This window comes from Malania oleifera, chromosome 3 (genome assembly GCF_029873635.1).
Source record: "Malania oleifera isolate guangnan ecotype guangnan chromosome 3, ASM2987363v1, whole genome shotgun sequence".
Taxonomy (NCBI): Eukaryota; Viridiplantae; Streptophyta; class Magnoliopsida; order Santalales; family Ximeniaceae; genus Malania; species Malania oleifera.
The window spans coordinates 117,996,837-118,012,365 of NC_080419.1; the positions used below are offsets into that span (position 1 = coordinate 117,996,837).

At 31.5% G+C, this 15,529-nt stretch overlaps 1 protein-coding gene across 1 annotated transcript; it reads right to left on the minus strand.

The window, feature by feature from the left end:
- Positions 1–1,185: 1,185 nt before the first annotated feature.
- LOC131150832 (thermospermine synthase ACAULIS5) lies at positions 1,186–7,315 on the minus strand. Its single transcript, XM_058101825.1, has 10 exons — positions 7,054–7,315; positions 6,426–6,492; positions 6,138–6,232; positions 5,923–6,025; positions 5,101–5,189; positions 3,758–3,914; positions 3,600–3,675; positions 3,119–3,177; positions 2,878–3,014; positions 1,186–1,619 (listed from the first exon to the last, which is right to left on the minus strand). Exons 1-10 carry the CDS (start codon positions 7,230–7,232, stop codon positions 1,541–1,543), a joined length of 1,041 nt encoding a protein of 346 aa, XP_057957808.1. The 5' UTR covers positions 7,233–7,315; the 3' UTR covers positions 1,186–1,540.
- Positions 7,316–15,529: the final 8,214 nt, after the last annotated feature.

Below are 15,529 nucleotides of genomic sequence, written 5' to 3' on the forward strand. Positions count from 1 at the left end.
CAGAAAATTATAATATGCATAGTAAAACCAACCAAATCACTATCTTGCAGAAATGGTTTCTACAGCATCTAATGCATTGATTTGTCGTGACATGGAAATTTCAACTCTGTATAAATCATTGCAGAGGGAAATTTCAACATCCAATGGATTATTTGTTGTTTGATGTAAGCTACAATTGATATATATATATATAAATAACACAGTAGGGAAGGGATGTTACTAATTTTAAGAAACTTTATATATAGCTAATAGAATCGCATATCACCAACATATGCAGACTATGAAACTAATACCAGTATGGGGCTAGGAAAACAAAAATTTTCTCACCTTTCTGATGGATGATTGAGGATGCCATTGGCAGTGATGCTGAGCAAAAAGCCCTTGGAGGGATGGAATGATGCCAGAGCGAGCTGCTTTGGCAAAATCACCATGGAAGCTGTCGGGCAGCTGATGTTAGTCCTCTACTGCTGCCTTCTTCAGAGAAGCCATGAGTGCTTTTTGTAGTTACTTCAGTTGGGGCTGCTGGACTGCTTGGGCATTGGCCTTTGTAGGGTTGCAGAAAGTGGCATAGCCTTAGGAGGGGAAGCTGTTTCCTTTTTTGTTCATTGCATAGCAGAAGCTGCTGGTTTCTACTCTTTGTTGACAGAAAAAGACGAGGCCCAGTTGGGTGGATAAAAATTTAACTATGGGAATGTAATCAGAGGGTGGGAAATGAGAATAAGAGATTTTTGGGCTGATTGGTCACTAAAAATGTCAGCTGACATGGTGGTTTCTCAGCCTTGCATTGTTGGATGAAGGTTATCCTCTTGATCTAGTTGGAAATTATTGTGATTTTCCTGTTGAGTTCCTCACATTGTGCTTTGATTTTGTTTTGATTTTGTTCCCAAATATATTAAAATCCTCACTTATGGAGGAGAAATACCGTACAAACAAAATGACTATAATGTCATATTTGGTTTGCATGATGAAATATGATTAGAATGGAAAAAGAATGAAATTTTTGACTGAGAGTAATAAATTTGATTTTATTCTATCTGATTTTATTCCATTCTTATATACTAACTGAAATCTGAATTGATTCAATTTGATTTCATTCCATTTCTATGTCTTAAATTTCAGTAATTTTCTTACCCCCAACGACCATACCAAAAGAATAAACAAAAAGAAAACATTTTAAGATAATGATTTGAATTCAGAAATTACTGCCTTCCATACTTTTTAGACAGCTGATAGCATGTCATTTCAGAGATGGAACTACAAACAAAAACTCCAAAAGGAAAAATAAAATAAAATTCAGGAATGAAATCTGAATGGAGGAATGCCTCGTGATTCAACCAAAGATTAGATGAAGATGACCATATAATTGATCACTTTCCTTTCCAGTTCTAACAAGAACATACCATATGCCCATCTAAACTCAAAACCCCTCAAATCACTTTTGTTTAATTGGTTTCTTAAAATTTGGAGAAGATTTGAACTTCTATCCTAAAGTCTTGCTTTTCCTGTACAGCAATTCCCCCAAAACCAAGGCCTGAGGCCCTCAACCGCGGTAAGCCACCCCATGTCCATGGATAAATCTTGCATCTTCCTCTGTGTACACATGAGTTTCATTCAACAACCTGAAACAAGAAGCACCACAAAAATATCAAGTGTCAGTCAACTTATGACAGCAACAAAAGTTCGCTACTTATATTTGGGAGCATAGAATTTGAGCTTTGTAGGAGTGGCAAAATAAGTCACAACCCAACGAATGATCTCTTATGCGCACATTTAAAGCAGGTTTGGGTATAACGAGTGACTCCTTTATAAATGGGTGATGGGTTAATCCTAATCTAACCCAATTAATAAACTAGTTAGCTGGATTCAAGTTGGGTACCCGCTGAGTCACCCACTTAGCTTTTGATATAAAAAAATATCAAATTCTCTCTCTCTATATATATATATATATATATGTATAAATTATGATACATTTTTTGAAATATTTAGGAGGAAAAAAATGATGAATAGGTTGCAAGTGCTATTTTTAAATTTCAAATCAATTTCTAAAAAAATTAAAGAGATATAAATAAAATAGTAAATAAGTGTTATTAACTCACAAATGTCAATATATTAATGAGAAAAAAATAAACGAGTGTTGTTTTTTCTTTTTTTTTTTAAATATTTAACCCATATTTGGTGATAAAGAAAAAATTTAAAATAAAAGGAAAATCTAGTCCACAAAGCTCCCGCGTCTATAGGGTTCGGAGAAGGGGTGGACCATAATGGATCTATAGTATATAACCTTACCTTACCTTAAAATAAATATATTATATATTTCTTAACAGGTAGTTAACAGGTACCCTTTTGTAACCCATTTATTAAATGAGCAAATTTGAGCTTGTGATTTACCCACCCATTTTTGAAACAGATTAATCCGAACTCAATCCATTTTGAAAAAAAAAATATTTAACCTGGTGATGAAGAAAAAATTTAAAATAAAAGGAAAATCTAGTCCACAATGCTCCCGCATCTGTAGGGTTCGGAGAAGGGGTATACCATAATGGATCTATAGTATATAACCTTACCTTACCTTAAAATAAATATATTATATATTTCTTAATAGGTAGTTAACGGGTACCCTTTTGTGACCCATTTATTAAATGAGCGAATTTGAGTTTGTGATTTACCCACCCATTTTTTAAACAGATTAATCCGAACTCAACCCATTTTGAGTATGAATTTTAGCCTCACATTTAAGTTTACGTACGAACATTTTATCAAAATTCACACAAATTCCAATTCAAATCCCAAACATGAGGTTAAAGTCTTTGTTTTCTTTTCTTTTCCATTCTAGGTTTTCCTCTAGACATGCATTGTGAAGGAGAGTGGAGAACTTACGAGAGGGACACATTCTTATTCATGACAGTGGAGGAGAGCAGAGAAGCACCACTCAAGTAAAGTAGTTCCCCTTTGATCCTATTCTCAATTCTGTCGTCTAATTCCTCAGCATTTATGCAGAAAGGTTCGTCGGAAGCCTACATTAAATTGTTAACACATGAATTATTAGCCGATTACACCTAATCATCATTAATATTCCTTAATCCACATATATATAGATTGTAATTAAGTAATTACTCACCATAACCCATCCCCATGTATCTGCAAAGGAGGGTACATGAGCTGTGTATGCAACCACATCTGCTCAAACATGCACAAAACAAGATTCATATAAATTTTATGAAAATACAATTTACACTTCGTTAATCCATCGGGATAACAAACATTCCTCTCGACCCTTCTCTACTTAAATACCAAAGATTAATGTTCTTTATTAAAAGCCGAAACCCTTTACGACTTGGATCCTAATATTTGACTAGGAAAGCTTCGAATTTTCCCAAAGAGCAATCCAATTCAACTCATTACATTTTTCAAAAATATGGATCAAGAAGAACTCAAAACCAATTTGAGCAACTTTTCTTTTTCTTCTGTTTCTTTAACGAGCTCATGTACCTCGTTATCGTTCTTTTGATGAGTTTCACCACTAATTACGTGATACCCATCAAATGAATGGTGACGACATACTTAACACATGTATATGTACTAGTTCTTAAGGGACTTACACTTGAAGACTTGTTTGATTGTGTTGTATATAGATGAGAATACCTCCTTGTGTGTGAACACACCTGCTGGGCCTGCCTGTTTTAGAACATAATTTTCTTATGGATAAGTAACTAGATTAACAAATTAAGAGAAAGAAGATGAAGAGGGAAAGGGATACCTGTGTAACAAAGATGCCATTGTCATGAAGCTTAGGCTTGAGAATTTTCTCATAGAATGACTTTGTGTAGAGTTGGTAGCAAGGCCCTCCTTCCATGGGGTCTGCTAAGTCTCCCACTATGATATCAAATTTCTCATTCCTCCCTTCTAGCTCAGCCCTTCCCTCCCCACAACATTCAAGTAAGTAGGAGTGAAATAGAATTAACCAAAAATTTAAAACTTAAATCTGGGAAGAATGATTTCAGATCGAGGTTTTGTTTTGGGTCAAATTTTTTGGTTTTGTTTTTCTTTTTTCACCCATTAAAAATTAATTTTTAAGTTTAGTTCTAAAATGAAGTTGGATTGGATTGATTAGTTAACACTTATATTTTTTTAAAAAATTAAAGTATTAAATTAAAAATCGAACCTAAACAAACCAAATCGAATCTTTTGGGTTAGTGGGCAGCATACCAAATGAAAAAGGTAACCCAGGGAATTGTGGTGGTGGAGGCGTGATAAGAGATGGAAAAAGTTTATTTAAAGCAGCTTTTTCCTCATTATTGGGTTATGGAACAAATAACATGGCTGAATTGAAGGCGATTCTTTTAGGAATTAATTTGTGCAAAGATCTCGGATTTGATCAAGTGGAGATTGCATGTGAGTTCAGTGGATAAATTCTGGAAAGTGCTCGGTTTGGAACTTATGAGATTTGTGGGAAGAACTTAGGTTAGCATTAAGAGGCATACAATTCAAAGTGAAACATGTTTACAGGGAGGCGAATAAAAGTACAGATTTCTTTGCCAAACATGGTGAATCTGGTATTTCTCAATTATATAGTTGTTAAGATGATCTTCCTCAGCAAGTCAGGGGAATGATTCGATTGGACTTGTTGGATTTTTCTTCTTTGCGCTCATGATGTTTTGTGTTATTACACTTTTAGTGGTTTAGTTTCTTAGTTTTTTGGTTGCTGGTGTTTGGTTTTTTGGTTTGGTTTATGTTGATTAAGTTAGTTTTAGGGTCTTGAAATTTTGTTTTTATTGTCTCAAAGTCTCAAAATTGTAACCAAGGTTTTCCTCCGCCATAAGTGAGGGGTTTTCTAATAAAGTTCAGGAGGTACGTCATCTTTTACAAAAAAAATAAAAAATGAAAACCTAAACTCAATTGTAACCCTAGTTGGGCTCAAAAGTGAGAGATTATCAATAAAGAAATGGAGGTGCCGCCATTCTTTTAAAAAAAAAAAGAAAAATCCCCGAATTAGGCTCCGACAGGCAGACCCAATTGACTCTGTTGCAAATTACCCTTTACTTAAAGTTGGGCTTGGTGGGCCAAGGCATAAGAGTCCATATCAGATGATAAATTGCTTACTTGGCATCATTAATGACGAGGTCAAGCTTCTTGTCGCTAAAAGCCTCCTGATTCACTGTTAAAAATCGACGGCAAAAGTCCACCACCTCCTGCAATGGTGACAGGAGAAAAAAAAAAAAAATTTAGAGAACATAGTTTTCTTTCTTTCTTTAAAAAATAAAATGAAAAAGAGCTCCAAAAGTGACGGTAGGATGATTTAGAGGAAGGACAATTTCAAAAGTCTTAAAAGATCATAATTTTTTTTAAAGATTTCTTACTAGAGAAAATTTTAATTACTTATGGTGTGGACTATTTTGTTTATTTCTTACATCAAAAGAATATTTATAATGTGTTTGGCCTAAAGGAAAATAAAGGAAACGGTGAGAAACTTTTCTTTTACTTTTCTACTTATCTTTCATACTTGATTTATTGACATGAGAAAATGGAAGAAAAAGAGAGAATAATTAAATTTTCAACAAAATTAGGTTAAAATTAACCTTTCTTTTTCTTATCTTAATTTTTGAAAATAAAATTTCACCTTACAACTATTTTTTTCCCTCATTTTCTTTTCTTTTTCTGCCTTTTCCCTCTTATTTTTTTTTTTAAATAATAATTTATTCATACCAATGTGACTCACATAAAATTAAATATTATTGAATAATTTATTCTTTGAATGCTTGATCTTAGCTCAATAAAAATAAATAAATATATTAAGATGTGACAAAGATATGAAGTATATGAAATTATATATATGTATAAGGTTCTATACAAACATTCTCCACAAATATTACTGATTAAACAATCTAATTTAAATAACGTATAAAAATGGTCACAATAACGTGCCTGATCAATATCAGACATGACTACTTTTTCTATAGAGCTGTGCCGAAGGACCTCCCTTGCAGCTGACCCTTCTCCGCCTCCCATTATAAAAACCGTTTTCGGGCTGCAAATTAAAATACATATAACCAAAAAAATTAAATTAATTTATTGAATATATAGAATGAATAAAAATTAAAGTAAATAATTATATTTTTTATACATTTATACAAACTCACCGAGGGTGGGATAAGAGAGGCGGATGGATCAAACATTCATGGTAAATAAATTCATCTGATTCCGCGCTTTGCATTTTCCCGTCTATCACCAATACCTACATTTACATTTTTAGCTTATCTTAGTGACTTTCCTACATATAAATTTGTCAATTTCCTAATTTATTTAACTTTAAAAAAAATATATTTTAATTCCAAAAATAAGGACTTTTAGGAATTATTTAAAAAATATATAGAAAATACGCACACTGATTTCTGTTATATAGTAATAAGCTGGTATTCAAAACTTACCTTTCCGAAGCGCTTTGTGTCGAGAAGAGCTATGTCTTGGTATTCGCTAGTCCCTTTGTATAGTACACTGATTTATACACACACACACACAGAGGGAGATTAGATTTTTTTTTGAAAAAAAATTATAATTAGAGTTTTTTCAAAGTTAAGATTATAGAAAAGGAAAGAAAAAGATAAAAAGTTGAGAGAAAGTTTTGCATCAGCATGATGGTCAAAAATCTTACAATTTGTTAAGCTGGAAAATTATAGCAATCCCACATGAAAGACATCAATTATTAGTCTGACATCATTTGGGCATTATATTTTTTATTTTTTAAAGTACTGTCCCTTATTTTTACAATCTCCATAAATACCCAAAATCAAAGAAGATAAAAGGAGTTTTTTTTTTTTTTTCTTCCTCTTCTTCTTTTTGGAGCAGTTGATAATATTACCCAGTTTTTGAAATGTCTGAAAGAATTTCCTCCCTTTATTTAAAAAGTTAAATAATTTATTTTTTTATTTATTACTTAAAATAATTATGTAGTGTATAGTATTCACCTGGTAGTAGGTAAATAAAAGAGTGTCATTTAAAAGATAAGTAAATAATTTTTAATATTTTTATGTACTTTGTGGGAAATGAAATGCATGCCTTTTCAAAACAAAAGACCATTTGAGATCTTCATCGATGACTTCCTCGAACCAACAACATTTGTTATTGTCATCGGAATCATCGCCGACGTCGAGCTTCGGGTTCGGCCGTTCGACGTCGCCGCGGAGCTTGGAGAAACCGGCGGAAGGGAGGAAGAACTCAGGAACGGCTTCGCCCATGATCTCCAACGACGAGATTACGTTAGAGTTTTGAGCCGGAGTTTCGGAGTCGGAGACAGTTTCCGGTTGAGCGATGGATGGTGTGCGCCTTGAAATAACCCACAACGGGGGATTTTATAGTATGCAACTAAAAGGCAGACGACGACGCCTCCAAGTCCGGGCATTTCTGATATGACTCAGAGTCTCACGCAGTTTCTGTCAAACCGGGTCGCGTGGTGACACGTGTCCTTTTGATCAACCCTAGCGGCGTCTTAAATTGTGGTTTGTCTGGGCACATTTGTGGAGTGGGGCCTCTTCGTGGAAACTTTTGAAAGGGTAATTGATGGATGGTTTCACGCCACCAAAAAGTAAGATGAACTCAATATACATACAATGAACATTTTTATTCCACCAACTCAAATTTGGAGAACTCTTTAAAAGGGATATTCCCCTAACATAAATGTCTTTCTTGTTTAATTGAAAGATTTTAATTTTAAGATTTTTAATCAAGAGGTTGTGAGATATTGTACGCTTTGATCAATCGATCTCACGGATTTATCATATAAAAGATGTTTCACATAGTTAGAGTTCAAACCAATCTTTTAAGTTTAAGATTTTCGTAGTACACATTTGATATGGGGTTATGATTGTTAGGAACATGTGAGCATCCAGAAAAATGTGACACCAAAATTTTAACGTGGTTCGGTCAATATCGACTTACGTTTATGGAGCACACACCAAATATTCACTATGTCATCGAAAAAATTACAATTCTCACACATTCTCTCTCTCTCTTCCTCCTCTTTCTCTTCTCTACTCTCTGACCTTTTTCACTCCACTTGTATCATTCCTCAACCCTCTATTTGTAGGGCTAATATTCCAATCACAATTTAATTACAATTTAAACATAATCAATCAAAACATGAGAAGTTACAATCATGAGGTAAATAGAGATAAATTGCACCGCGTGAGATTAATTGCACCACGTTTTCCAACTCAGCTCCATGAATGGATTGCGTCTCCAACTCAGCTCCTACGTCTATGAAATACACACGAAATATTTACTATGTCGCCGGAAAAATTACAATTCTCACACTCTCTCTCCCTCTCTTCCTCCTCTTTCTCCTCTCTGTTCTCTGACCTTTTTCACTCCACTTGTATCATTCCTCAGCCCTCTATTTATAGGGCTAATATTCTAATCACAATTCAATTACAATTTAAACATAATCAATCAAAACATGGGAAGTTACAATCATAACGTAAATAGAGATAAATTGCACCGCGTGAGATTAATTGCACCGTATTTTCCAATTCAGCTCCATGAATGGATCGCGTCTCCAACTCAGCTCCAACTCCTGACTGTCTTATGACTTCAGCTCTAACAATGACATTTTCTCTTATCTAAGTTGAGATATCATCGTTAAAGTGCTTTTAAGGAATGTCCCACATAATAGTATTCTCATTGCGACTTTGATATTAAATGTAATGGTCTTAAACCCAACTCCGATGAGGTATTGTCTATTTTGACCCAAACCAATCTTATAAGCTTAAGATTTTTCTAGTATACATCTGATGTAGGACTATGAATATATGCCCTCTAATGCTACTTTTATTTATTTATTTATTATTATTAAAAGAGGGCAGCACCTCTATTTATTTATAAATAAACCCTCACTTTTGGTAGAAGAATACCGTGGTTACAAGATAAGCAAAAGGGAGATTATAGAAAAATAAAATAAAACCCTCCCAAAAATAATACCACAACCAACCAAATTAGGACAACAAAACTAAACAAAGTTAACAAAAAAAATAGAGACACAAAAACAACCATAAACAAATCAAAATTCACCAAACAAAACTCAAGAATTAAACTAATGACAAACGGAAGTGAGACCCCACCTATCCATCCAAACTGGCAAAGCTAATTTTGACACAATATTTCAACTATTTCAACAAATGGATCTATTGACCTTTCACACTTGGTCTTCTCTCTGAAACGAGTCTATTTAACTTTTTGTATCTGGTCATTTTGCAAAATAGCCCTATTTGGCCTTTCTTCCAAGTGACCTACTTAGTTTATTGAATTTATTGTTTTTGTCAAGTTTTTTCAGTGGGCTCATTTGGTTTTTTTTTTTTAGATGTTTTATTATTTTTCTTCATATGGTTTTATTTTGCGTGTTTTCTTAGAATAACTTATTTGAACAGTTGTTCCAAATCATTTTGCCAACTTTATTTTTTTTTTTGTTATTTTGACTTATGAGTTTTTTTTTTCCTTCGCCGCTCGTACTACAAATATAAAACTACATATATTTGTGATTAATAAAAAATCTAATATTGCGTGTTCTCTTGGGTGTTTGTCCTTTTTTTTTAAAAAAAAAAATGAAATCTAATAAGACTAATTATAATCTATTACAACAACACCTTTAGGGTTCACCTTTTTTTTTTTTCTCTCTCCTTAAGGTTATATTTTTTATTATTAAAAGAGGGCGGCACCTCCATTTATTTATAAATAAACCCTCACTTTTGGTAGAAGAATACCGTGATTACAAGATAAGTAAAAGGGAGATTATAGAAAAATAAAATAAAACCCTCCCAAAAATAACACCACAACCAACCAAATTAGGACAACAAAACTAAACAAAGTTAACAAAAAAAATAGAGACACAAAAACAACCATAAACAAATTAAAATTTACCAAACAAAACTCGAGAATTGAACTAATGACAAACGGAAGTGAGACCCCACCTATCCATCCAAATTGGCAAGGCTAATTTTCACACAATATTTCAACTATTTCAACAAATGGATCTATTGACCTTTCACACTTGGTCTTCTCTCTGAAAGGAGTCTATTTAACTTTTTGTATCTGGTCATTTTGCAAAATAGTCCTAGTTGGCCTTTCTTCCAAGTGACCTACTTAGTTTATTGAATTTATTGTTTTTGTCAAGTTTTTTCAGTGGGCTCATTTGGTTTTTTTTTTTTTAGATGTTTTATTATTTTTCTTCATATGGTTTTATTTTGCGTGTTTTCTTAGAATAACTTATTTGAACAGTTGTTCCAAATCATTTTGCCAACTTTATTTTTTTTTTGTGTTATTTTGACTTATGAGTTTTTTTTTTCCTTCGCCGCTCGTACTACAAATATAAAACTACATATATTTGAAATTAATAAAAAATCTAATATTGCGTGTTCTCTTGGGTGTTTGTCCTTTTAAAAAAAAAAAAAAAAATCTAATAAGACTAATTGTAATCTATTACAACAACACCGTTAGGGTTCACCTTTTTTTTTTTTTCTCTCTCTCCTTAAGGTTATATTTTTTATTTTAATTTTAGATGACTCTTATTCAATGTTTGGGGAAGTCTTGAATTTGAAATTATATTAGATTTAGATAAGATAACAACATAAAATTGTATTAAGATTTATTTAAATCTACTTAAATTTAAATGAAAAGTCCAAAATTTATGATCCCAAATACTACCTTAATCTTTATATGTATATTCTTGACTTGACATAATCCCTATCACTATTAATCACATTACCACATTAAAAAATTTGATCTTGAATAACCTTGATATCAAATCAATCAAATACAATAGAACTTCAACCATTATGTGTGTTGAAAAATTCCAATTATAATTGCTTTATGCACTCTCCCATGCTCTTTGTGATTGGGCCTACGTGTCTAATTTCAAACATAATACAATGTAATCACCTCAAATAGTTTTAAATTCTCAATATTACTTTTTTTTAAAGTTGATTATCTATAATTAAGGGTTAAATTAATTTGTGTATTTTCTGTTAAAAATGGTAATGACAATAAACCAATCCTTTAAAAAGTATATACATTAAAGTAGCTTTTCCTAGCATCCATTTTCTTCCTCTACATTGAAGTAGTTTCATTGAACTTAGCATACATTAATAATAATAATAATAATAATAATAATAATGATGATGATGATAAGAAGAACATTCTCGGGTCACAAGGCCCTTCACTTTATGAGAATAGGAAAAGGGTTATTATGGTGTATCAAATCTTATTCCCACTTTTTATGCCGAAAGATTATTTGCTTGAACTCAAAGGAATAATCTTACCATTGATCTATGAACCTCCCTCAAATTTAGTGTACAATATGACTTGTATTCAGTTAATCATCTCAAAGAATCAAAACTTCAATGAACAAACGCTTAAATCTCAAATAGAGCTAAAATTTTCTACTTTAATTATAATCATTGTATCTTAAAAAGTCTTTTTTAGTTGTAAGAAATTTCAGTGATTAAACATGATGACATAATCTATATATCAAAAATTATATTGAGCTTGTTTTCATAATGTTATATATTACGTACTTTCAACTGATTTAATTAGTAAGTAAAAAACTCAAGTTCTAGTTAGATGCTCAAGCTCGAGTGTTGTGAATTACATTTTTTCAATTGTAATTGAACATTGGTATATAAGTGGAGAACGATGAAGGGGTAGGGCGAAATTTGTTATCTCAATGGATTAATCAAGTAGGCAAAATATCTCGAACACTATCGAATCAAAAAAGAAATGATGACATTCCAATGTCAGGGCAATCTAGTAGTTGGAATATTTACAAAAAGACTTCTTTTATTTTTTTAAAAAATATTACTAAATTTAACAAATTAGCATTTCAGCATGCCATATTAATTATTAATTTTTTAAAATAAAATTGTCTTTTTTAGAATAAGGAAGATTATAATTAATAAATTTTATTGTACAAATATGGAAAAAAATTCATTTGTGTGACATGTCTTGTGCTTACCTTTTTTTTTTTTCTTTTTCTTCTTTGAATGAAATAAAGTTACTCACAAATTTAATACATAAAAGGGAGAGAAAAGCAAAGTTGTTATTTCCTCAACTATGAACATAAAATAGAAGCAAAGATTTTTGTAAAATATTGAAGGCTCTAATTGTAGTGATCCAAAATAATAATAATAATAATAATAATAATAATAATAATAAGAAATTAAATTAAATTAAAAATTAAAATTAAAATTAAAAAATTAAAATTAAATTAATTAAATTATATAATATAATATTTTAATATAATATATTATATTATATTATAAGTAAAGATATATATATATATATATATAAAGAGGAATCAAGATGCTTATTTAGAAGCATCCTGAATTCTGAAACAACAGAGAGGCCCCCCTCTGCAGCTCTCTCTCTCTGCCTTCCTCCTTTTTCACCTTAATTTTTTTGACAAATATTCAGCTGATCGGAAAATGAAAGGTATCATTGGGTTCCTAACTCCGCCACCAACATTTCTACAGGAGCAGATTTATTGTGAGAGCAGCGTAGGCACCACTCCTAGGAAAATGTATATTTCCTCTAAATCATTAATTTCTCCTTAAATCTGTTGTTAAATCAATAATCAGACACCACCATGGGGTCCTAGTCATGATCGTCGTTATTTTAGCGTGAGTAAATTTTCAATTGGGTTTTCTAAACCTCACTCCAAAGCGAGAGTGAGATTTGGAGAATTAGGTAAATTAGTTATTTTTTAGGGTATAACTATTTATTTGAAATTTATGACCCTAAGAAATATTAAAATAGCATTTTATTTAGGATTAATTTAATGAAATTAGGATTTTTGATTCAGGATTTAGGTGAGTGTCACAAGCATTTTTCGGGATTTCTATTGGCGTAGTTCAAGAAACTAGATAAGGGGGAAAAATATATTAAACTATAATTTTTATGAATTTAATGAAAAATGAATTATGTTATATATACGTGTATATATTTCGATATCAGTTTAAAATGTCAACCCTTTAAATTATGCTTTCTTAACTTAGGACTGTTTTATTAGATACGTATATGTGAAATTGAACTAATGAAAGTGAAATATTTTTCAAAATAATTATGTTAAAAATTAGAGGTATTTTTCAGTATATGAATGTTAAATGTGGGTTGACTTATTTTATAAAAAATATATATGAATTTTACTATTAAATAGTTTGGCATTAGTTAATAGAAATTCTGTGTGGAAATATTTTATATGTATGAGATGCATGATATACAGGAAATGAACTGAGTATGAAAATGTTATATGAAATATGCTACATGTAAGTGTTAATGCAACCATGTAAAATAGCTGAAAAATGTTGGGTAAAACAGTTGAAAGATGTTGGGTAAAACAACTGAAAGATGTTGGGTAAAACAGTTGAAAGATGCTAGGTATGTAATGAAATGAAATGAAAATAGAAATGAATGAAACGAAAATGAATGTGAAATGTGAACAATGTAAAATGGGAAAGAGTCACTTAAAGTACAATGAAATGAAAAGTTAAAGTTATGAACATGAACATATGTGAATGATTGAATAATGACAGAAAAAATAATATATTATGATATTAGAAGTATTTATGCTGATGGAACATGTTACAACTGGGGCGGGGCATACTCTTTACCCAAGGGCTTGTTGAGAAAAGCGAGTGCGCTAGTAGTATCAGATGTAGTAGTAGGCTGCATAATGGATTAAGGCAGAGGGAACCTACTTGTATGAGCGGTTAGATTTCCTTATCCTTGGGGCCTTCGCTGGTAAACCATTGTTTGAACTATATGAGTACAAGAACAATCTAACACTAGAGGACTTACTGGGTAAGGTGAGTACCCTGATATGATTCAGTAGTGACCTTCGGGTTGCCGAATGTATCAGAACAGAGGGGTACTACTTGTATGGGTGGGTAATCACCCATATCCTTAAGTAATCTCGTAGGTAAAATACCTTACATGTGTTTGAATAGGATGAGAAAATGATTTCAGAAATTATGTTAACGATTTTCAAATGTTAAATTTTATGTTATTATATAAACTCATGTTAGCCACACACTGTTTTAATATATTGTTTCTTCCCTTACTGAGATGTGTCTCACTCAAATATGAATTTATCTTTTTCAGGATTTCCTAGAGATCGAACTTAGAGAGCTTGAAGTTTTATAACATTTTTAGGAAATAGAAAGAGAGAAGTGTATATTTTTATGTTAATTTTGAGATGTATAAATTTATGTTTTATGTTCTATGTTTTAAGTTTTCTGATATATGGATGGTTGAGAATACTGGTATTTAGGGATTATGTTTTGGAGACATGTATATATGTAATTATAGGTGGTGAATAGTTAATTTGGATTATGGATAAGAATAGTAAACTTTGGTATTATATTTGTGGAGATTATATTTATGTTTTCCGCTGTGTACATAATGTTAGAATGTGAATTATCAGGTAAATGAATAAATTAGTAGTACTCCGGGTCCACGTAGGGGGTCAAGACGTTACAGATGGTATCAGAGTAATGTCCAGCTAAAAGTGTAATTAGATTCACATCGTCTGATTATGAAAATATTAGAGTATAGGTTATTGATGATTTATACCAGAGATTGAGTTGCGATAAGGATAGGGATGGGTAGATTAAAATACCGTTAGAAATTTTAAGTTGTGTTTCGTAAGCTTTGAGGCAGAAATCCCTTGATGGTCTTTTGCGTTTTTCTGAAAAGGTAGCTAGCTTCAGAAAATCATGGTAAATCCATCGATGGTGATGTTTCCGAGCAGAGAAATTAGAACTTGAAATTTGAATTCGAAGGTTAGGTTAACTGATTTAGGGAGAAAAATCTTTGAAGGAGAATAATTTATGTGTTTGATATTTAAATTGGAGTATATAAAAATGTGTGGTATGAGGTTGGTTAGTTGATTTCAGAGTTTATGGTATCGGGGGAAACCAGCAGATACCTTTAGGTAGAGGTGGATCAGCACGAGTGTACTTGTTGATCCCGACTGAGACAATTATTGCCTAGCGGGCACGTATGAGTTTATGTTTAAGATAAATGACAGTTTTATTTAATTATGGATAATGTAAAAATCTATATAATGATATGTATTAGATTGTGTGAGATAGTAAGTTAATAAATTTTTTTTTAAAAAAAATGTGAAAAATGATCAGTAACGAATTTTGAGGACGAAATTTTTTTTAGGAGAGGAGAATGTAGTGATCCAATAATAATAATAATAATAATAATAATAATAATAAAATATAAAATTAAAATTAAAATTAAAAATTTTAAAAAATAAATAAATAATAATTATTAATTAAATTATATAATTTAGTATGTTAATATAATATATTATATTATATTAAAAGTAAAGATATATATATATAAAGAGGAATCAAGATGCTTCTTCAGAAGCATCCTGAATTTTGAAACAATAGAGAGGCTGCTCCCCCCTGCGCAACTCTCTCATTGTCTTTCTCTGCCTTCCTCCTTTCTCATCTCAATTTTATCGGCAAATATTCGG